The 23,763-nt window shown below is 36.7% G+C and overlaps 4 protein-coding genes across 5 annotated transcripts in view; 2 read left to right on the forward strand and 2 right to left on the reverse strand.

Annotated features, from left to right (window-relative positions):
* LOC106150846 (rotatin) overlaps positions 1–3,055 on the reverse strand; it is a 32,295-nt gene extending 29,240 nt beyond the window's left edge. Inside the window, exons 1-6 of the mRNA XM_087011025.1 lie at positions 2,845–3,055; positions 2,150–2,337; positions 1,657–1,846; positions 962–1,153; positions 410–494; positions 64–178 (exon numbers count right to left, since the gene is read on the reverse strand). Of these exons, the coding sequence (XP_086867151.1) occupies positions 64–178; positions 410–494; positions 962–1,153; positions 1,657–1,846; positions 2,150–2,337; positions 2,845–2,899 (825 nt within the window). The 5' untranslated portion in view covers positions 2,900–3,055. The remainder of the gene's footprint in view (positions 1–63; positions 179–409; positions 495–961; positions 1,154–1,656; positions 1,847–2,149; positions 2,338–2,844) is intronic.
* Positions 3,056–3,201: 146 nt separating this feature from the next.
* Positions 3,202–8,268, forward strand: LOC106150852 (ankyrin repeat and SOCS box protein 16). 2 transcript variants are annotated; one of them, XM_087011035.1, is made up of 5 exons: positions 3,202–3,282; positions 3,804–4,397; positions 4,712–4,797; positions 5,538–5,667; positions 6,073–8,268. In XM_087011035.1, exons 2-5 carry the CDS (start codon positions 3,853–3,855, stop codon positions 7,013–7,015), a joined length of 1,704 nt encoding a protein of 567 aa, XP_086867161.1. In that variant the 5' UTR covers positions 3,202–3,282; positions 3,804–3,852; the 3' UTR covers positions 7,016–8,268. The 2 variants fall into 2 exon arrangements, with proteins under 2 accessions (XP_086867161.1, XP_086867162.1); XM_087011036.1 differs by having other exon boundaries at positions 3,233–3,273.
* Positions 8,269–9,102: 834 nt separating this feature from the next.
* LOC106178921 (single-strand DNA endonuclease ASTE1) lies at positions 9,103–19,889 on the reverse strand. The gene is made up of 4 exons (XM_013562288.3): positions 19,721–19,889; positions 11,939–12,318; positions 10,276–11,661; positions 9,103–10,019 (listed from the first exon to the last, which is right to left on the reverse strand). The coding sequence occupies exons 2-4, from the start codon at positions 12,243–12,245 to the stop codon at positions 9,265–9,267; spliced, it is 2,448 nt and encodes an 815-aa protein (XP_013417742.2). The 5' UTR covers positions 12,246–12,318; positions 19,721–19,889; the 3' UTR covers positions 9,103–9,264.
* LOC106178922 (uncharacterized) lies at positions 19,834–23,418 on the forward strand. The gene is made up of 2 exons (XM_013562289.2): positions 19,834–19,969; positions 20,379–23,418. The coding sequence occupies exon 2, from the start codon at positions 20,413–20,415 to the stop codon at positions 22,486–22,488; it is 2,076 nt and encodes a 691-aa protein (XP_013417743.2). The 5' UTR covers positions 19,834–19,969; positions 20,379–20,412; the 3' UTR covers positions 22,489–23,418.
* The last annotated feature ends 345 nt before the right edge of the window (positions 23,419–23,763 follow it).

A 23,763-nucleotide genomic window follows, 5' to 3' on the forward strand; every position in this document is an offset into this window, starting at 1 on the left:
GGAAATCATAAATTAATCTATTTTATTTTGATCTAGGTAGTCATCACCACAGTTATACTTTACCTTGACAATGCTAGGTCGTTGCAGAAAGACCTCAGCAGGAAAATCCAAGAAGACAACATCACTAAGAAACTCACATGCACTTATCACCATGGTCTGGTCTCCACTGTGTAGTGAACTGAAAGGTGAAAATGAATAGGTTAAATCTTATTTGTATAAAGACCCATGCTGTTTCAAACCAGCTATGCATCTTCCTATCAAGCAGGGCTTAAAACATATTATGAAGCACTCTTCTCTTTTATCAGCCATACACCTGTTGTTAACTGTGCTCAAAATAATGTTATTATATCATTTTAAACCTCATAACAATGGAAAAATATTCACAGGAACAAAAACTAATTCATCTTACTTTTCAGTTGATGACATAACATGTCTGTCTGTTGGAGTCAAAGGCAGCCATGGGAAAGTGGAAAATTTAATGCAGCCAGAAATATCTGGAAGGCCAGAAGACAAAACCTGAATCCTACATACGTCATTTAGTACTGAGAGTTAGAGTCTAGACTAATCTATAATGCTTCAGAGAGTGGTATACATGTGTCTCTACAATGTCAGTGGGTTTCAAATGCTTCCTGTCATATCTGTCATAGCTCAAATTGAAATTCAGCCAACCAAAATTATATAATTGTTTCTTCCCATTTTAAATCTATAAAAAAGTTACCCATTTTAAATCTATAAAAAAGTTCACTGTTTTACCAAACAATCAATCAAGCAATCGATCAACCAATCATTATTCATCAATCAGTAAAGCTAATACTTAATCAGGTTCAACTGACTTACAAATAAGGGAATGAATATATTTAATATTTTAAGTTTTTATATTAATTTTATTTATTAATTTACTTATTAATTCATTTAAAATTAAATTTCAATTTTATCAATTAATAAAACTTCAATCTCCTACCTCTGTCCAGCTGTTCCCTGGTCACTCCAGCCACTTGACCAGCAAACTGACTGTCCTGGTCTGGGGTGAAGTAGCCCATGACTGTGTCCTCTGAGGTGTCAGATGTTTGGTACCTGGCACTGTCATAGTCTTGTCTGTAGCTAGTCCTGTGGGTGTGGGTGGGAGGCTGGGACAGGACTGGGCTAGGGTGACCTAATTAATAATTTTTTTATATATTGTCATGTTTGTACAGTGAAAGTGTAAAATGAGAATTAATATGATCTGTCAATAAAATGAAATGAAATAAAATCAATTGTGCTCATTGAAAAATAAGTTACCACACTATCTAGAAAATAAAAGTTTGAATATGTTTAAACCTTTAAAGAAATGTACTATCTTTATTTGTTCTGTGTTGCCTATGCTTAGGACAGCAAATAAAATGGCTGAAATTGTGACATTTTGAGTTTGACATTTTATGAAATCTCCTTATTTAGAATATTGATACAAAATCCAGCCTTTTGCTGAATTTCTTATCCATAAAAATCTAGTGATGACTTTTATTATATTTATATAACTTGCCTTTAAACTCTAAAATGAAAATCACCACAACGAAACAAATCAATTAACAAATAATACAACTACTAAAATTATGATAACAGAATATTCAATTATAATATCTGTGCAATCTTAGGTTTTTGAAGAAAAAAAAAACATACTTCTTGTGATAGAATTTTGTTGATATATACACTGGTTGGTATGAGTCTGTTCAGCAGAGTCTGGTAGCTTCATCATGTACTCCAACACTTGGTCTATCAATGGGTGCAGTACCTTGTCACAGTTCACTCTGAGCTGGGTGAGGAACTCCACTCCACCAATGTCCTGCAGGAGCTGGGCTGCAGAGGAGTGCTGAAAGTAATGGTATTAGATGATGATATTATATATCCAGGCCATGGCCAACTTGCTGTATGTGACTGTGATGTTACAAGTAAATATAAGTCTGGTTAGATGATTAAAACTTGAAGCAAATAAGAAGCAAGATCTGCTCTACTTGTCTTTACTACATGAAATTTGGGGACACCTTGTTAAAAATAGTGATCTTTGTCACCTTGAAGAATGATGGTGATGATTAAGATCACAAAAAAATCCTGCATTTCTGATGTAAAAGCTCAGTGGTAGTTTATATCTACCTCTTCCTTCTCTTTTCCTTACCTTGGCCAGTCTTGCCAGAAGTGTCATCACCTCATCTTGATGTGGGCAAGTAGGGAAGTTGAACCACTCCAACAGCCTTATCAACAAGTGTTTCTCCTGAACTAGGTCTGCATCACATATGATATGGTGGTCAAGCTTAGACTGGACATTGCGCAGAGCTCTGACTCTGATCTCCTCCAGTTGATGACCTGAGATTGATGAAGAGACCGTACAGTCTTATTTCTGTTTCTATCAATCATGCAAAATAAAATAATAATATTGTATCAAATCCCACGCGAGCACAGTGCGTAAACAGAGACACAGTCACACTAATCAATTTAGTATTCAAATTGAATTCCTGATATCAATTTACAGTGTTAAAAACAAGGCATACAATGTACGCATGAGTGGAGAGACTAACACCCCATTTCCATAGATTAGATCGACCTACTTTAGATCGACCTAACTCCCTGGGGGTTCACGCTAAATAGCTGTCAGCCGGGCGGACACGAAAGTTAATTACCCCCTTACTGCTTGTAGTAGGCGGGACGGACATTTAAGTCGGATTATCTGAAAGTAATCTAGTGAGACTCCCCGCGGGGATAGATCGATCTAAAATCTATGGGAATAGAGCCTAACTAGTGCGGGTTCAGTCTGTTGATAAAATAGTTGAACCAAAAATAACAAGGAAAAATGACAAAATGTAAGCAACTTACCAAGTTTTCTAAACAAGGGCTGCAGATCTATGTCAGTTTTAAGCGGATCATTCATTTTCAATGAATATCTGACATGAGATGAATTCAATTTTTATCCAAGTTTAAGACAAATGCGTGACTCGAGGGGTACACATCGTCGTGGATGAAAATTGGAGTTTCGAAGTGTCCGCCATTTTCAATCGTGCACAAAAAATAATGAAGAAGTGGCGGAATATTTACTGCATTGCCATCTTTGTTTTTGAAAAAAAAATATGTTTCTTTACAAAAAATCTGGCGTGAATATAGTTTTTATTCTCACTTATCAATGGTGTGTAAATGTTTTATGTTATGGTGATTTTTAAGTCAGTAATTTGTTCCATACCCTGCCTAATTTTAGGAATACCTAATTATATCCCGTCATCCTCCGGTAAAGATGTCGCTGTCGTGAAGGTACACAAAGTAAGTTTTCTGCAATCGATCCCTAAATATCTCGTTATTTCCACGTTATCTTTAGTTTTCTAACAGGCATTACGTTGCAGTTTATGTGAGGATTGACATATTTTGTTTTTGACGAGCTGTCACAAGTTGGAATGGTTGCTTTCTCAAGTAACAGGCATGACCATACTGGTACCGTGGACAGTTTAGTCCATTCATAAATATAGAAATTTCTGTTTTTATGGTCCATTGAGTGATAAGCTCACTTTTTCCCCAATGATTCCCCAAGACCACGGGAGGGGACTCTAGAACATACACAGGTCACGGTAGGAGGACAGGGGTATTTTGTAAAGATCCAAAAAATATTTTTATCTAAAATCCTGACAGCTAAAAAAAAAAAAAAAAAAAAAATAGTGACCAAGGCCTAAATCTCACCATCACCCTCCAAGTTGGTCAATATTGCATTATTTACACTGATTGTACACGGTATGTGTACTCTTTTTATTTACTTGTTTATACATTTATTTATTTATTTACTTTTGTAGTGTGAAGTTTCAAACAGAATACCCACTGCAATTACCAGTATTATGGAACATGCCCACTCAAACTGGAAAGACGGCTACTACAGTAAGACCCAAGACAGCCACACAAAGAGAAAAAAGTGTAAAAACCACAACATCCACGGCAAAGACACCGAAAGTCACAGATAAAACATCAGTTTCTGCTAAGAAATTAGAGCCTAATGGGGAAGTTGATCTAGGGAAAGAAGGGATAAATCCCAGCAAAACCCAGCATGTACGAGATGACAGCACACAGGTTACAGGGGACATTAATAAGGAAGATGCTACCCAGGTGCAAGAAGGGGACATTGCAAGAAAGAAGCCCCCTGTTCAACCCCCTAAAGCCACAGAATTCTTCAAGCTAATTCGTGAAGGGAACCACAGGAAACTAAAGATATTATTGAGGAAAAGAGATGTTGATGTCAACTGGGTAGATAAAAATGATCCCCTGCAACCACCAGGGATTCTACTTGCTTGTGAAAAAAATAACCTTGAGGTAGCTAAAGTACTTTTACAGCCAGGAAATAAAATGATACCTAATGTCAATCTGGAAGATAAGAAAGGCAAAAGGGCTGTTTGGTGAGTAAAAAAACACAGATTGCCCTTTACTATCAGGCATGTCCTTTAGATGTACGGTAAATAACTTAAATGATGGTTTAAGTAGTAACAGACTCGGACTGACAGTTTGTTCAAAAACTTTTAGATGTAGGTTTTGATTCAGTGTTTTCTGTTTGCAGAAGTAAATGCAAAAAAGCAATTTTCACAGTAGCCTATATTTGTTACTTTTTACACTGACTAGCTTATTTTACTCTAAATTCTGCAGCAAAACCAGTTCCTTGTTATATTGACTATTGACTTAAGTATGATGCAATACATTTCAATCATTTAAAAAGGTGGGCTGCAATGCATGGTAATGCAGAGCTTGTTGACCAGCTGCTGATTCATGACTGTGATGTTGATATTCTGGATAAAGAGTCAGGTAGGAGTTTCTAAAAAAATATACTTTTGTTTATTTATTTATTTATTTATCATATTTTACATTATACTCACTGTTTCACTCACTGTTTCACTTGCATTCAATTTATCTTTTCAACAATTTACCAAGCATATCCTTTTTAATAAGTATTGTTTTTCTACCCCTTGGGCAGGTTTAATAAAAATATTTCCTATTTTTAAACTTATGCCTGTAATAAACTAGTGGTAGTCCAGATTCTGTGATTGCTGATCTGGAAGGGACCTCTGAAACATCAGCATTAAATAGATATTAAAGTTGTTATAAATAATCAAATTCTTCTTTATCCATCTTGAGTTAAAAAATTACTGGGAATTTCCCTGTAAGCATACTCACAATAGAAATGAACTTCAAGTGACCTCTGAAATTCAGAGTTTATTCATCCAAGCAGACAAAACAGCCTGATAGAGAGCAGCAAATATGGATGCTTGACTTAGGAGTTACTCTCTGACCACAGGGTCTGCTATTACGTAGTCTGTTACAAAATTATTGTATCACACCCTGTGGGAACTGAGATGATGAACAGGAATGTGATCCTCACCTGACATACCCCCTATATGTATCAGTGGAGGTGATTTCACACCTTGGTGTTGAGTTGCACACATCCCTGTCTATTACGCATAGCCTCATGCTGACTTGCTCTGAGCTGAGGAGCACACTTGTACTGGTAGAACATATCTTTACTACTTAAATTAAATCTATTCCAGGCACCACACCCCTTTACAGGGCCATCCTCAGCAATTCTGCCAAGGTCTGTCAGCTTCTGATCCATGCTGGGGCCAATGTGAACTTGAGGATACTGGGGTTTAATGTGGGTGGGGAATCACCACTCATGAAGTGAGTCATTTCTATTTCATTAAACAGACCATGTTATTAGCCTACTCATTTGATCTTGACATATTGTACCTTTTTGGATAATTTATTGTTTTACCGGAGGAGATACCATTGTCAAAGAAATATGTATATTTAAAATTTAGTTATTTGAATATTTTATTTTACATGCTGGTTATACACTGGTTATATTTAAAAATGTCTTCTTAATGTTTATGTTGAAATTTGAAGATGTTTCTGTTGTAACTCCTTGACTTCAGAGACAAGTGAATGCATACATTGGGTGATTTTTTATTGAATATTTTTTTAAATTTTGGCATATAGGTTTCTCATTTTGGAAAATTATTCAAAATACCTTTCATCTGTTGTTTAATTGTCTTCATTATCTTGATTTTTTCTCTGCTATTTCAGATGTGTTCAGTTAGACAACAAAGAAATCTGTGAAGTCTTAATCAATTCCCTGTGTAATCTCAATGCCAAGACAGACACCAGGTACAACGCTCTTCATTACGCAGTGGCCTACAGAAGGTACGACATTGCCGAACTTCTTCTGACCAACCGTATACATATGCATACAGCATCAGTGGAAGGTGTAACGCCAATGACTATAGCAGTAGATCAACACAATGCAGCAATGTGCCGCATACTTGTAGAATTTGGCTATAATATGCAGAAGAAGTACAAATGGGGCGAGACACCCCTGCAGCATGCTATCAAAATCCACAGCGAGAACTGTGCAATAACTCTAGTCCACATGGGTTGCAAACTGAAACGTCCTAAGGAAGAGAACTCCTATTTCTACTTGGCTGCCTCTGAGGGACTTTTCCAGCTGATGAAGTTGTTGCAAGAAATCAATCCATACTATATATATGAAAAGTGGATCTTGGAGCGCAACCTACCCCTTTCTCTGTACCAGAAGCCAGAACTGTTTGAATGGTTATTTGCCAAATCTAGTCAACCTGCGTCCCTCTCTGCCCTGTGCCGTTCTGTTATACGGGCCGCCATTGGGTCGTATCCTTCCACACAGGTCCTGGACCTCCCACTGCCAAAGAAGCTGCAAGAATACCTGGCCCTGAATGAGTATGTCAATGAGGAGATGTATAAGAAAATTCCTTTAACAAAGAAGGAATGCCCATTTGATTGTCCTAGCTACTGTCCAGTTACTGCCAGGAAGTGTCCGTTTTTGGATATTGAGGGCATAGATTATGTGGACTCGGATGAGGAGGAGGAAAGCTGTGCAGGGCATGGGACAAAAGATGGGCACCTGGAGTCACCCAAAGTGAAATCAATTATTAATAGTAAAGAGAAGGATGCTTTGAAAAGGGGAGGGACTCCTCGTAGGGTGTCTTTTTAAACTTGAACATGGGAGTGAGAAAAAAATGAATCAAGGGCACTATGAAAATAATACTTTGAATTTATTTTAAGGTATTTCATCAGTACCATTTAAGTTATAACAGTGGCAAAGGGAAATAGCGAATTGTGCAATTTTTTGTAATATCTTTTAATATTTGGCCAAAAACACTTATTCCTTGATAATATAGGGTTCACAAACATGTACCATTTCTTCTTTTCTTTGCATTTTTGAAGCCATTCATATTTGATAATATGTTATCACCTAAGTATGGATGGCCGACTGACTCTAAGGACATATTTTCAATGGTCACACTATTTGACAATAAATGTCCCTCTGAAGTGAGTGAAGAATGACAATATAGGGGCAATTTATACCACTTTCAGAAAACTGATGTTTTTGATAAGAAAATCCAGGGAGGTTGAAAGGATTTTTAAATTAGCTTTAATTTTTACTTATAGTTTTTTAATTCTACACATACCAGTTCAAATGTGTTCATATTTTAAGTTGAAAGGAAAATTATTTTCCTCCATGTACCCACCAGAATGTATTTGTGCTGTTTAACATTATTAAGAATTGAAAAAGCGTAAGAAGACGTACAAGGTTTTTTTCTTATAGAATATTTTATGTCATTGTTATACAAACATTCTTTTAATTTTTAAATTCTACGCATACCAGTTCAAATGTGTTCATATTTTAAGTTGAATGGATCAGTGTAAAGGAAAATTATCTTTTTCCATGTACCCACCGAAATGTATTTGTGCTGTTCAACATTTTTGAAAATTGAAAAAGTGTAAGACCTACAAGATTTTTTCTTATAGAATATTTTATTTCGTTATACACTCATCCTTTTTTACAAATAACAAATTTAGCAAGATTTTACATTTTCTTCTATTTTCACATTTTATATTGAAAAAGAATTCAACAGATATACCCACCAATATGCAATTAATTTTTTTAATGAAAAAAAACCTTTATTTTCATTACTATGAAAATTGAGTTAATATAACTTTAACTTTGATAACACTTCGTTATAACCTTGTTTTTGATGATCACATGTAAACTTAAGTGATTTGATTCATATTATTACTGTTAAAATGCAGGGTACAATTTTAATTACAAGCTGAGCTATATTCATTTCAATTTACAATGAGTATCTGTATATTGAACTCCCACCAGACACATGTATGTTTTCAACATGTTTCATATTGAGGTATTTATATTATTTGATTAAGAATAAATTAATTGAAGACAAATGTTCCACAGTTTGAGTTTTTTTCTAATCATATCCACACTACCTGTGAAATATATATTCTGTGTGCGAATGTTAAAGAAAATCCAAACTGCTTGTTTAATTTCAAAATTAAAGGCCTTTAAATTATACAATTTGCCGTTATTAAGCTTACTTAATATCTATTGTTGTTGTTTTTATTATAAGTTGGGTGCTCTTTTCTTTAAAATGTTTAGTGTGGAAAATGACCAACCAAAACACTTGACTGAGAGTACATAACACTAATTGACATAGTGTTAGTGAAAAGCATATAAAAGTATCAGGCCAATAATTAAGATTTCTAACGTGTAACTACCACTTTCGAGTCCTCCACCTAAAAGCACCAGCAGTGCTTTCAACACACTTATGAATGCAACTCAGATGAAAACTTGCGCCTGAAGGACTAGCTGTTACAGATTGATTATCATGTTCCTAAAGATGCCAAACTATCAAGTACTTCACCTTCATCTTTTTTCATGAAAAATAAATTTTGGCTCATTATAAATTATTAGTCCTTTTCCTTCTAGCTTCCACTTCATCACTTACGTTTCCTTCAATCAGTGTTTAAAGGAGCATCACAGGTTACAGCCCTATTGTAGGCCTTATAAACTGCTTCAACTCACCCACCAACCAACCCAAGCATTTTTCTCAAAAATCTTAGATAAAGAAAGTGAGAACAAGTATTCAATGATTAAAAAGCTCTTCCAGGCTTCTGAGACGTCTGCATGTAGCCTCAGCAACTTTTGTTATTCATTTATTGCATTAATGGAGACCGTGCACAATACACTATTTATGCAAATAAATTAAAATAAAAAATGAACCCGTTCAGTAAGTAACTTTATTTCATTTAGTACCATTAACCATTGATCCATATCTTTTTTTACCTATTCAAAGGCACACCACTTACATTAACCAGCTTTAGGATGCTTTATGGACATGAGTGACAGCATTTATTTATCAAACATCCCAAAAGTGAAGTCTACTATATCAAGTCAATATCACTGTCATCATCATCATCATCATCATCATCAATCACAAGACTAGAAAATTTATTCTCTACATCAGCATATTTCACCCTCTTCTTTTCAACATCAGGAGTTTTTGACCTTTCCTCCGAGTCGCTGTCCTGGTTCATTAACATTTTCTCTTCTCCAGCTTTTTTCTTAGGTGTTTTCTTTTTACTTTTCTTGGCACTCATCTGTGACACGTGCTGAAAATAACCAACAATGGGCAAAGAAGATAGGACTTTTTCAGAAAGTTCAAAATAAAACTCCGATATGGGACCAGCCCTTCCTAAAGTCTCACTAATAAACAAATCTGGATTGGGTCTGACTTTGAGTTCTTGATAGAAATTGTATGCAAATGTCCCATTGAAAATCAATGCAGGGTGAATCTTGTGAAAAGGCTCTACCAGTAATTGGTTCAAGTATGTCACAGCTTGGAGACAGGTTTGATACTGAGCAAAACCATGAATAACTGTTGAACTAAAGGGGTGAGCCGTACTGTGCTGAGGGGCTGCCATGAACTTATGTAATCTTTCTTGGGCAGTTCTTAGAGTGGTCAGTTTGATGTCCATCTCCAGGCTGTCAACATACACACAGGCATCAGTGGACAGTGGGGGACTGGTCCTACTCTTCTGGATCTTTGACTGGGCAACTCTCTTTCCCTTGCCTTTTGGTTGTTTGATTTGTGGAAGTTCTTTGAGACCTGCTCTGATGCAGGTTAGATCTATTACAGCTGAAAAGATAAGCAAACAATAATTAACATATCTAGAATTAATTTGACACTAGTTGGAAGATACTTGATAGAAACAATCAAAGGCAGATCTCTTTAAGTCAATCAGTTAAATAATATTTGTCAACTATCTTTTTATAATTAAAAAATAAGCAGAGGAAAATAAAAGAAATGTTACCGTACTTCAACAGACTTTATAAACTGCAAATGTCTTACATCTTTAATGGATGAATAAAATAATGAATAAAAAAAAATCTACCTAGTTTAATAAGAGTCACAAGCAGCACACTGACATGGAGCTGGGTCACTCTGGGGTGTGCATTCATAATCCAGAAAACCATGCCCCTTAGGACCAGCTGAAACATTTCTGCCACCTCATCCAACCTCTCTATTCCAGTCTGCTGTAAGGAGCTGACCAGTAGGTCCCTTCTTTCCTGACAGCTCAGTGCTGGAATGGAACTCAGTGATGGGAGAGGTCCATATTGTGGTATTTCAAACATTGGCTCAACTGGGATCTTTCTCTGTGACTTGTTTTCTCTGTCATACTCAACGATATATGCAACACTTGATACATCTTTGTCATTGTCTGATGAATCCTTTACTAACTTCTCATTGGTCATTACATCCTCTGTTGATTTTGTAATACTAATTTCTTTATTTGCCCCTTTATTGATATCATTTGTCTGGGTGCTTTCAGTTATTTCTTTGTTGCAGTTCTTATCATGAGTTAGTAATAAACCATATATAATTTGCCTGAGTTTTCTAGAACATGTATAAGAGCTTGATTGTTTCATGTCCTCAACCTGAGCCAATAAAAAAATTCGATGAAGAGAAACAGCATTCAGCATTAACTTGGGAACCCTGCTGGATCTAAACTGTTCAGCAAACCAAGCTGGCAAAATACACTGATCATAAGTCAGTAGATGTCCCAACTCTTTTTCAACAGGACTGCTGAAAAAATCTGCCAGTTTTGTTGTGGGATTAGTGTAATTTTCCACAGATTTTTTTATAATCTCAGTAACTTTGTCTCTTTTATCCTTCTGAATATGAGGGAGCAGTTGGTTTGTAATGCGTTCCACAGTACTGAAGTTCTTCATCCACAACATAAGTCCAATAATTTTGCTATGCCTCTTATTGGTAAAAAAGTCATGCTTGGACCCTTTTGGAAGAGGCACCTGAGCAAAGAATGTTTCAAACACCCTGCTGTCAACAAAGTCATTCCCTAACAAAGCTGCCAATACTGGCAATGCTACTGTATGTGTACAACTAAAATGTTGCAAGAAGTTGTGAACCCTGTAAATACGGGCTCGAAGATATTTGCATTCTTTTTCTTCTCTGCTAGCATCCACACAGCCTCCCAGCATCCCATGCCCTCCATCAGAATCAACATCAGGTTCATTATACACTTGTACATTGAGATCTATGTGGTCAAATGGTATGTAGCCACAGTGAACATCAAATACATAAAAGTCACTGTCATTGCTGACCACTGGGCAGTTCCACTCATTGGCTAAAGCAGCTATCTGGTCATCAGCCTCGAAGTCACATGTCAGGTGGGAAATGTCCAGCTCAACAAGGACATCACGGAACACTTCATAGGCCAGAATAGGAAGTATTTTCCCTCGCATGCCTTGGGAGATGAAGCCTGTTAATATGATAAAATGTAATATGCATAAAAAATATGATTTATACTATCATTTAAAACATTTAAATAAAAAGTTTTTAAAATGTATAATAAAAAAAGATTATTTTTGGATCACATGAATTTGACTTCAAAAACTGAATAAAATATAAATTTATTTTTTAACATATTACTCTTCCAGCACATAAAAAGTTTCTCTAAATTTCACAAAATTTCATTCTACAGGATTAAGAGATTAACATAAAATGACAGGTACATTTAGAAAAAGTCCTTCATTTACCTGCAAGATGAATTCGCTCCTGGGATCTCCTCAGGGTGGTACGTAGTTTTCTATCATCACTCTCATACCCTCCATCGAACACAACAACAGGAGAAATATTACAGGTCCGCAAAGTGTTAAAGAAGTCCCGTATATTCTTTGCAAAAGTATCATAATCTCCACCACAGTGATAAGGAATTCGATAATTGTAGTGAAGGAAATGATACAAGTTGTTTCCGTCTATGATAATCTTTGTGTCATGGAGTTTGTGTTCCTGGAGAAGATGGGGGTTATCTTGAATGAAGGAGGAGAGGCCATGTATCCCCATCCTTGCTGGATATGAGGGTTGATCATCTGGCTGAGCACATCACTGGCTGTATTCAGGCATTTCAAAATGTGAACTGAAATAATAACTAGAGGATCAGAGAGGCGATACCGCCTCCGAATATTGTACCACCAGCTGGAGCAAGCGCATTCGTATAGTCCCCACATACGCAAAATAAGGGACACAGCCACCAGTCTTATGCTTGACAAGCTGTAAAAATGCAAACAACAAGAATTTTCAAAATACGCAAAAAATATATATAACTTAAAATGGTACAATCAAAGTTAAGTTCATTGTAAGGTAGGTCAACGGTCAATTTCAAGGTCACAGTAAATTTCCAGTATATGACTTCCTATTCAACTTCAATAGTAACTATGGACCTATCTCTGCCAGGTTTGGAGTTAAAAGAGAAAGAAATTAGCAGAGTTCAGTTCATGTTTATAAGTAGGTCAAAGGTCAATTTCAAGGTCACACTTAGATTGCCAGTATATGACTTCCTATTCAAGTTCAATAGTAACTATGGACCTATCTTGCTAGTTTTGGAAATAAAAGGGAACCAAAATTTGCAAAGTTCAATTCATGATAAAAAGTAGGTCAAAGGTCAATTTCAAGGTCACATTTAGATTGCCAGTATATGACTTCCTATTCAAGTTCAATAGTAACTATGGACCTATCTCTGCCAGTTTTGGAGATAAAAGGGAACCAAAATTTGCAAAGTTCAATTCATGATAAAAAGTAGGTCAACGGTCAATTTCAAGGTCACATTTAGATTGCCAGTATATGACTTCCTATTCAACTTCAATAGTAACTATGGACCTATCTCTACAAGGTTTGGAGTTAAAAGAGAAAGAAATTAGCAGAGTTCAGTTCATGGTGAAAAGTAGGTCAAAGGTCAATTTTAAGGTCACATTTAGATTGCCAGTATATGACTTCCTATTCAACTTCAATAGTAACTATGGACCTATCTCTGCTAGTTTTGGAGATAAAAGGGAAGCAAAATTTCCAAAGTTCAGTTCATGGTGTAAAGTAGGTCAAAGGTCAATTTCAAGGTCACATTTAGATTGCCAGTATATGACTTCATATTCAAGTTCAATAGAAACTATGGACCTATCTCTGCCAGTTTTGGAGATAAAAGGGAGGCAAAATTTGCAAAGTTCAGTTCATGGTGAAAAGTAGGTCAAAGGTCAATTTCAAGGTCACAGTAAGATTGCCAGTATATGACTTCCTATTCAAGTTCAATAGTAACTATGGACCTATCTCTGCCAGTTTTGGAGATAAAAGGGAACCAAAATTTGCAAAGTTCAATTCATGATAAAAAGTAGGTCAAAGGTCAATTTCAAGGTCACATTTAGATTGCCAGTATATGACTTCCTATTCAACTTCAATAGTAACTATGGACCTATCTCTGCCAGGTTTGGAGTTAAAAGAGAAAGAAACTAGAGGATCAGAGAGGCGATACCGCCTCCGAATATTGTACCACCAGCTGGAGCAAGCGCATTTGTATAGACCCCCACATACACAAAATAAGGGACACAGCCACCAGTTTTGTGCTTGACAAGCTGTAAAAATGCAATCAACAAGAATTTTTAAACTATTGCAAAAAATATATATGGTACAATCAAATTTAAGTTCTTCGTAAGGTAGGTCAAGGGTCAATTTCAAGGTCACAGTAAATTGCCAGTATATGACTTCTTATTCAAGTTCAATAGTAACTATGGACCTATCTCTGCCAGGTTTGGAGTTAAAAGAGAAAGAAATTAGCAGAGTTCAGTTCATGCTAATAAGTAGATCAAAGGTCAATTTCAAGGTCACACTTAGATTGCCAGTATATGACTTCCTATTCAATTTCAATAGTAACTATGGACCTATCTCGCTAGTTTTGGAGATAAAAGGGAACCAAAATTTGCAAAGTTCAATTCATGATAAAAAGTGGGTCAAAGGTCAATTTCAAGGTCACACTTAGATTGCCAGTATATGACTTCCTATTCAAGTTCAATAGGAACTATGGACCTATCTTTGCCAGTTTTAGAGATAAAAGGGAAGCAAAATTTGCAAAATTCAGTTCATGGTGAAAAGTAGGTCAAAGGTCAATTTCAAGGTCACAGTAAGATTGCCAGTATTTGACTTCCTATTCAAGTTCAATAGTAACTATGGACCTATCTCTGCCAGTTTTTCAGATAAAAGGGACTAAATGTTATAATTTGGGAGTTACCATAAAGTGCCATACATTTCCTACAGAAAAAATTAATTAAAATAAAGAAAAGGTCATTTTGGTCAAAATTCTTGAAATGGGAGGTGCTCTGAAGTTCCAGGTGTTCAAATTTGATGAAATAATGTCATTTTTGACCACAAGTTGTCTGCTTTGCCAAGCCTTATGTATTTTTTTTCCGGAGTTCAAAATTTATTATCCATTACCGTACTGCACATTTTGCTTTCACCACCAATATGTATTTTTTGATACAGCGTAACTTTAGAGATAAAAGGGAAGCAAAATTTGCAAAGTTCAGTTCATAGTGAAAAGTAGGTCAAAGGTCAATTTTAAGGTCACATTTAGATTGCCAATATATGACTTCCTATTCAAGTTCAATAGTAACTATGGACCTATCTCTGCCAGTTTTGGAGATAAAAGGGAAGCAAAATTTGCAAAGTTCAGTTCATGGTGAAAAGTAGGTCAAAGGTCAATTTTAAGGTCACATTTAGATTGCCAGTATATGACTTCCTATTCAAGTTCAATAGTAACTATGGACCTATCTCTGCCAGTTTTGGAGATAAAAGGGAAGCAAAATTTGCAAAGTTCAGTTCATGGTGAAAAGTAAGTCAAAGGTCAATTTTACGGTCACATTTAGATTGCCAGTATATGACTTCCCATTCAACTTCAATAGTAACTATGGACCTATCTCTGCCAGTTTTGGAGATAAAAGGGAAGCAAAATTTGCAAAGTTCAGTTCATGGTGAAAAGTAGGTCAAAGGTCAATTTTAAGGTCACATTTAGATTGCCAGTATATGACTTCCTATTCAAGTTCAATAGTAACTATGGACCTATCTCTGCCAGTTTTGGAGATAAAAGGGAAGCAAAATTTGCAAAGTTCAGTTCATGGTGAAAAGTAGGTCAAAGGTCAATTTTACGGTCACATTTAGATTGCCAGTATATGACTTCCCATTCAACTTCAATAGTAACTATGGACCTATCTCTGCCAGTTTTGGAGATATAAGGGAAGCAAAATTTGCAAAGTTCAGTTCATGGTGAAGAGTAGGTCAAAGGTCAATTTTAAGGTCACATTTAGATTGCCAGTATATGACTTCCTATTCAATAGTAACTATGGACCTATCTCTGCCAGTTTTTGAGATAAAAGGGAAGCAAAATTTGCAAAGTTCAGTTCATGATGAAAAGTAGGTCAAAGGTCAATTTTAAGGTCACATTTAGAGTGCCAGTATATGACTTCCCATTCAAGTTCAATAAAAACTATGGACCTATCTCTGCCAGTTTTGGAGATATAAGGGAAGCAAAATTTGCAAAGTTCAGTTCATGGTGAAAAGTAGGTCAAAGGTCAATTTTAAGGTCACCAATAGATTGCCAGTATATGACTTCCCATTCAAGTTCAACAGAAACTATGGACCTATCTCTGCCAGTTTTTGAGATATAAGGGAAGCAAAATTTGCAAAGTTCAGTTCATGGTGAAAAGTAGGTCAAAGGTCAATTTTAAGGTCACATTTAGATTGCCAGTATATGACTTCCCATTCAACTTCAATAGTAACTATGGACCTATCTCTGCCAGTTTTGGAGATAAAAGGGAAGCAAAATTTGCAAAGTTCAGTTCATGGTGAAAAGTAGGTCAAAGGTCAATTTTAAGGTCACATTTAGAGTGCCAGTATATGACTTCCCATTCAAGTTCAATAAAAACTATGGACCTATCTCTGCCAGTTTTGGAGATATAAGGGAAGCAAAATTTGCAAAGTTCAGTTCATGGTGAAAAATAGGTCAAAGGTCAATTTTAAGGTCACCAATAGATTGCCAGTATATGACTTCCCATTCAAGTTCAATAGAAACTATGGACCTATCTCTGCCAGTTTTTGAGATATTAGGGAAGCAAAATTTGCAAAGTTCAGTTCATGGTGAAAAGTAGGTCAAAGGTCAATTTCAAGGTCACATTTGGATTGCCAGTATATGACTTCCTATTCAAGTTCAATAGTAACTATGGACCTATCTCTGCCAGTTTTGGAGATAAAAGGGAAGCAAAATTTGCAAAGTTCAGTTCATGGTGAAAAGTAGGTCAAAGGTCAATTTCAAGGTCACAGTAAGATTGCCACTATATGACTTCCTATTCAACTTCAATAGTAACTATGGACCTGTCTCTGCCAGTTTTGGAGATATAAGGGACTAAATGTTATAATTTTGGAGTTACCATAATGTGCCATAAATTTCCTACAGAAAAGATTAATTAAAATAAAGAAAACATCATTTTGGTCAAAATTCTTAAAATAGGAGGTGCTCTGAAGTTCCATAAGTTCAAATTTGATGAAATAATGTCATTTTTGACCACAAGTTGTCTGCTTTGCCAAGCCTTATGTATTATTTTTCCAGAGTTCAAAATTTATTATCCATTACCGTACTGCACATTTTGCTTTCACCACCAATATGTACTTTTTGATACAGCGTAACTTGAAAACCGTATGGAATACAAAAAAACGGAGACCACCTCCAGTGTTGGGCTTTACATGCTCTACAAAATGCAAAAAAGAATGGGTCTCTAGCATTAACGGTTCCCGAATTAGAGACAGTTTTCAGTTTCGGTACTTTGTGGCCGCTACTCCCGTGAAAATGCACCGATTGACCCCAAATTCACGGAGATGAAAGATGACCCAAAGGGTAACACTTTCCAATAATATTATTGGTTAAGTCTGTGTGGTGTCTGAATAACAGGGCAAAAAAAAATTTTTTCGTAAAAAATTTCATTTTTTTGAAAATTTTGGCCCATTTGACCTTGAAATAAAGGTCAAAGGTCAAATCCAAGGGCATATTTGAAATCTACACATATGACTTTTGGAAAGCTGTCTGTAGAAATTTTTCCCATAACTCCTTCCGTAGGGTAGATAATTAGCATTTAATTTTGCCATTTTTAGACAAGGGTGCATTGCAATGAGTGCCACACCTAGACCCCAATACCGACAAAGCCCAAATTTTACGTGGAACGAGTTGAGATTATAGGTGACCTAAATCCAAGAGATGGGTACAGGGGCCCTTACCGTCTAGGAGGAGAAGCGGTAACGGTGACTTGGCGGCGGAGCCGCAGGAGCCGCAGGAGCCGCAGGAGCCGCAGGAGCCGGCGGAACATACGGGTCGGGACTAAAACCATGGGTACCGCCAGCGCCTACGCTGGTGGTACAATTAGCAGAGTTCAGTTCATGGTGAAAAGTAGGTCAAAGGTCAATTAAAAGGTGGTCACATTTAGATTGCCAGTATATGACTTCCTATTCAACTTCAATAGTAACTATGGACCTATCTCTGCTAGTTTTGGAGATAAAAGGGAAGCAAAATTTCCAAAGTTCAGTTCATGGTGAAAAGTAGGTCAAAGGTCAATTTCAAGGTCACATTTAGATTGCCAGTATATGACTTTCTATTCAACTTCAATAGTAACTATGGACCTATCTCTGCCAGTTTTGGAGATAAAAGGGAGGCAAAATTTGCAAAGTTCAGTTCATGGTGAAAAGTAGGTCAAAGGTCAATTTCAAGGTCACATTTAGATTGCCAGTATATGACTTTCTATTCAACTTCAATAGTAACTATGGACCTATCTCTGCCAGTTTTGGAGATAAAAGGGAGGCAAAATTTGCAAAGTTCAGTTCATGGTGAAAAGTAGGTCAAAGGTCAATTTCAAGGTCACAGTAAGATTGCCAGTACATGACTTCCTATTCAACTTCAATAGTAACTATGGACTTATCTCTGCCAGTGTTGGAGATATAAGGGACTAAATGTTATAATTTTGGAGTTACCATAATGTGCAATAAATTTCCTACGGAAAAAATTAATTAAAATAAAGAAAAGGTCATTTTGGTCAAAATTCTTGAAATGGGAGGTGCACTGAAGTTCCATATGTTCAAATTTGATGAAATAATGTCATTTTTGACCACAAGTTGCCTGCTTTGCCAGGCCTTATGTTTTATTTTTCCGGAGTTCAAAATTTATTATCCATTACCGTACTGCACATTTTGCTTTAACCACCAAAATGTACTTTTTGATACAGCGTAACTCGAAAACCGTATGGAATACAAAAAAACGGAGACCACCCCCAGTGTTGGGCTTTACATGCTCTACAAAATGCAAAAAAGAATGGGTCTCTAGCATTAACGGTTCCCGAATTAGAGACAGTTTTCAGTTTCGGTATCTTATGGCCGCTACACCCGTGAAAATGCACCGATTGACCCAAAATTCACACAGATGAAAGATGACCTGAAGGGTAACATTTTCCAATAATATTATTGGTTAAGTCTGTGTGGTGTCTGAATAACAGCGCAAATAAATTTTTTTTCGAAAAAAAATTCATTTTTTTGAAAATTTTTGCCCGTTTGACCTTGAAATAAAGGTCAAAGGTCAAATCCAAGGGCATATTTGAAATCTACACATATGACTTTTGGAAAGCCGTCTGTAGAAATTTTTCCCATAATTCCTTCCGTAGGGTAGATAATTAGCATTTAATTTTGCCATTTTTGGACAAGGGTGCATTGCAATGAGTGCCACACCTAGACCCCAATACCGACAAAGCCCAAATTTTACGTGGAACGAGTTGAGATTATAGGTGACCTAAATCCAAGAGATGGGTATGGGGGCCCTTACCGTCTAGGAGGAGAAGCGGTAACGGTAACATGGCGGCGGAGCCGCAGGAGCCGGCGGAACGGACCGGACGGGACTAAAACCATGTGTACCGCCAGCGCTAACGCTGGTGGTACAATTAGCCTTTTTTAAATCATGGAGAAAATAATTAAGTACTGATAGTAGACAAATAAATATACAAAGACTTATAAATGCAAAAACAAATATGTACCACTGGGCAAGCATGAAACGATTTGTCTTAAAATTATGTTAAGATATGAGTCTTTTTAAATTTGTCTCCGATTTATAAATAAACTGTAGGTGTAAGTCAATTTCTAATAATATTACAGTAGTTATTACAACTTTTACTCCAGACAGAGAAATGTGTCGTGGGGGCTAGAATATACAGCAAGCCTCACTAATGACTAGTAAACAATACATTTATACATCTATACATATGTGGGTGCTACTCGTAAAGTAGACAAAACTTGTCAATTGTTAGTTGAGGGAAGCTACAAGCAGGGGTAATCCTGCTACAATAAAATTAGTCAAAGCGACCATCTGTTAAGGTATGGAAATTATCTTTCTAAGAAACGACTGTCATTGCAAAATGATACCTGAAATAAAATCAGTAAATCCTACTTTAAAAAGTATATCAAATTTAACTTACTTTTCTTGTTGTTATTGGAATAATCAGTCTTTAACCTACAGAAAAAAACAAAATCGTGGAAAACGTGGGCGCAGCCATTTTGTGCGTGAATTTTTGCAAAGCGCACTTCGATTGGTTTATGCTCCTCATGTGACCACTTCAACAAATCAAAACGAATGTTGCAAAACTTTCATAATTCAGATTCAGAAGTGATGTCCAGCTGACAGATCTCCAAACGAAGATAGTTAGCCCGCCCCATTTTGGAGAAATGTAAGTCTGTTGAGAAATGAATGGATGTCATGGTAAGGTAGAGAGGTATTTTCTCCGCGTGTAGCCAGTCGATCTTTCCTTTGTTGGCTGGAGTCAATGCATTCCTTCCATGTGGTCAACAAAGACTGGTTTACTTAAAACTCCACTGGAACTGATCACCAAAGATTATTATCGAAAAAAAAAACAAGAAAAACAGCAAATTTTATTCCACGAGCAATTCTAAGCAATCGAACAATTCTCTGCTGAAACTGAAGGGAAGTTTTCCATTACCTGTTACTGTTTAAACAACTCACAAGTCACGTCTACACTTTACTACACTACAGTACAATATACACTGTGCATTAATTTACTCTTTCATAATGTTCAACAACCCATTCACAGCTGTAAGCACTGCATTTTCTCTTAACAGACTTTGCAGTGTGCTGCACTGAAGATAGAGCGCCATGAGCCTGCAGCAGCATTTAAACACTGCTGTAAAAACTGGCAATGTGGCTATGGTGGAGAGACTGATAGTCAAAGGAGCAGATATTGACCACGGGTTTGGGATGCAAGGACCGCCTCTGTGTGCCGCCATCAACGCCAACCAGTCCCAGGTTGTGCAGGTCCTCATCCAAGCCAAATGCAACTTGAATGTCCAGGATTATGATGGGGAGAGCCCTCTATGTTTAGCCTTGAGAAAAGGCTTTGTTGACATTGCAAAAATGTTAATTCAAGGAGGATGCCGAGTGAACAGGGAGGACCCGATCTCTTTAAAACCACCCATTATTATTGCCACAGAGAAAGAACTTATGGATATAGTACAGCTGTTAGTCAACACACCAGATTGTGATGTTAATAAGAAGGACAAGACAGGCAGCATGGCCCTCCATTATTCTGTGACTCAAAATAGCACAGAAATCTCCAAACTGCTCATCTCCTCAGGGAGATGCCGTGTGAATATATGTAACCAGACTGAGGGGGAGAACCCGCTGCATATTGCCTGTAGGCTGGGACATAAAGAGGCTGTAGAGCTGCTGTTGAGTACAGCAAATGAGGGTCATAAAAAGGAACTTCTTGAACATCAGCAACAGCAGTTGCTTCATTGTCAAGAAGAACCTGTACAATCACAGCAATCACAAAGGGAAGTACCAAAACACTCACAACAACAAAAACAGCTGCAGTTCGTAGAGACAGAAATTGGTTCTAGTGGTTCTGGAGATGAGACCCATCAAATTCTTGATGATCGCCTCGCTAAGTTACAGCTCAGTGATCCCTATACGGTATGTGACGTGAACAGGGGAACACACTTTGGAGTTGGTCCACTGCATTTTGCCTGCATTCACAATCACACTGACATTGCAAAACTGCTGATAGGTGCAGGATCTGATGTCAATGCAAAGACCACATCCAACAAATGTCCTCTCCATCACGCTGTGCAAAACGAGAACTTGGACATTGTAGACATGCTTCTGGAAGCTGGAGCAAATATCAATGATGTGGCATGGTATGGGCAAGGGCCACAGTTTAGGTTCTGGAAAACCAGCTCCATAGAAGAGAAGGGGACTCCGCTGCATCTAGCAGTTGCCACTGAGAACCTGGCCCTGGTGAGAAAACTGCTGGAGAAGGGTGCCAACTTGTCTGTGGGTAATCAGGATGGCCAGAGTCCAATCATGCTTTCTATGACCAAATGTAGTGGGAAGGTAGAAATTGCAGTATGTTTGCTTAGTGAGGCCATCGCCCAAGGACTGAAAGTCTCTGATATGAAAGACCTGCAAGGAAACACCCTAGTTCATGCTGTATCGCATGTTAAAAACAACCCAGGGAAACTCTTGCAAATGCTGGTAGAGAGTGGCTGTGACCTAGACAAACCAAATAATGAAGGCATGCGTCCTATACACTCTGCCATATACCAAAGTAATTATAATGCTGTTAAGGCACTGCTAGACTGTGGTTGCTCTGTCAATGCCACCATCTGCGAGTCTTCGTTTGAGCTCCAAAGACTCAGTCCCTTACATGTGTGTGCTATGAATGGACTGCTTGAAGTCACAAAGCTTCTGATATCCTATGGTGCTGATATTGATGCTCATTTTGACACCACAGAGGAAAGTGATGACAGCGACCGCGAACTTGACAATGACCCTGACCTTGAGGATGGAAATCATGGTGCAAACAGTGATGACAATGAAGGCAAAGAAACAGAAACGTGCAGCAATCATCAAGATGGCTCTGCACTAACTCTTGCTCTAGAAAACATGAACGTTGACATTGTTAGGTTACTGGTGGAAGCAGGAATGAACTTGAACCTTGAACGTTACCTCTTCAGTGATGATGCCTCATTGGAGGAATTGTTTGATATCTTGAACTTTGACCTTGAATTAAAGATGTGGATTTTAGAGCATCTTTACAATCCTCTGCCTCTAAGCATCTTGTGCCGGCGCTCAGTAAGGTCACATTTCACTCACCATTGTCTCAGGTTTCAAACAGAAACATTACCGCTGCCACAGAAATTGAAATGTTATTTGAGGATTTTTCCTATGTAACCAATTGATGAAGTTTCTGGAATTTAGATTTACTTTCAAAGTACTTTCATAGTCTTTTATATATGGCTTTGGTTGGTTTTAAACAGATTGTAGCAATACTGACACTGACTAACTAGACATTTCTACATTCTCACAGCAGGACATGATTATAAAGACAGGATCAGTTACATAACTGAAAAACATCGAAAACTGATGCCAGGATATTTACAGTATATTCTGTTGCATTTTATCTAAAGATGTTACACAAAGTTTGTAGCTTCCAGATCATATCTGAACAGTTCAATACCTAAATGTCTATAATACTTTAGAGTATAATAGTATTTATTTTTGAAGTTGTAACTTTTAAAATACTTTTTTATATGAAGTTAAAAACTTCCAAATGATGAGTATCTTTAGATTAAGTGAAGGTGTACTTTTAGAAGTGAAGGTGCATGTTGCCAAAAAATTACAAAAATATGCAAATACAAAATTTTAAAGATGAGATACCATCTTGGTATATGATATGAAAGAGTAAAAATACTGTGGAATAGCCTTTTTCTTACTTCAAAGTTTGTTAAGTGCAAGCTTTTTTTAATTGCTATTTGTTATATCCGCATGTTACTGAAACCTCGTGAAATCTTCCATATATTTCAATGAATTTTGAATTTTTAACTTTTTTGTAAACTGAATATTTCATGACATAAGAGTGCTGATGTACAGTTTTATTGTATAAGAAACAAAGAATGTTGAGCAGAAATGTTCATTAGCTTGGTAGTAAGATTGTTGTATGTTGGTATATAATGTTACATGTTGAAGACTTGGTGTTCTAGTTAAATTTTCATTGGTTTACATGATAACATAGGTGCATACCATTTTACATTGTTTGCTGTTACTATATTTATGTATGTTGAAGAAGTTTATCTCAAATAAAATGTTTGAAAAGTTTTTAAAATGCAATTCTGTTCACATTCACCGGGATAAATATCTTGGTTAGAATTACCAGTCTATCATTCTATGAGGTCTATTTTGAATTATTTCTGTAGAAGTTGCCTTTAATACATCCACTGAAGATGGACTACAATTGTTCTATAAGTTATTGACCTTCACATCTAAAGCCATTTAAATATGGTTTTGAATTTCAATGTATCTTTTCAGTAGCCTCATTTGAAAATGTCCCAAAGTCACCTTTCTCGTATACATATCCTGCAAAGCTACTTGTTGTCCCCAATTCAGACCTTAAAAATATTCATTTTCCATGTCAGCTAGATCTCTTTACTAGAACTTTTTATGCCAGTT

This window comes from Lingula anatina, chromosome 4, assembly GCF_051362555.1.
Source record: "Lingula anatina isolate TDL-2025a chromosome 4, LinAna3.0, whole genome shotgun sequence".
Lineage (NCBI taxonomy): Eukaryota > Metazoa > Brachiopoda > Lingulata > Lingulida > Lingulidae > Lingula > Lingula anatina.

Coding starts and splice junctions, on each gene's coding strand:
- LOC106150852 (XM_087011035.1), top strand. CDS start 3,853: ATGCCCACTCAAACTGGAAAGACGGCTACTACAGTAAGACCCAAGACA. Junction 4,398..4,711: donor AAAGGCAAAAGGGCTGTTTG/GTGAGTAAAAAA, acceptor TCATTTAAAAAG/GTGGGCTGCAATGCATGGTA. Junction 5,668..6,072: donor GGGGAATCACCACTCATGAA/GTGAGTCATTTC, acceptor CTGCTATTTCAG/ATGTGTTCAGTTAGACAACA.
- LOC106178921 (XM_013562288.3), bottom strand. CDS start 12,245: ATGGGGATACATGGCCTCTCCTCCTTCATTCAAGATAACCCCCATCTT. Junction 11,662..11,938: donor GGAGCGAATTCATCTTGCAG/GTAAATGAAGGA, acceptor TCATATTAACAG/GCTTCATCTCCCAAGGCATG. Junction 10,020..10,275: donor TGTGACTCTTATTAAACTAG/GTAGATTTTTTT, acceptor TTATCTTTTCAG/CTGTAATAGATCTAACCTGC.
- LOC106178922 (XM_013562289.2), top strand. CDS start 20,413: ATGAGCCTGCAGCAGCATTTAAACACTGCTGTAAAAACTGGCAATGTG.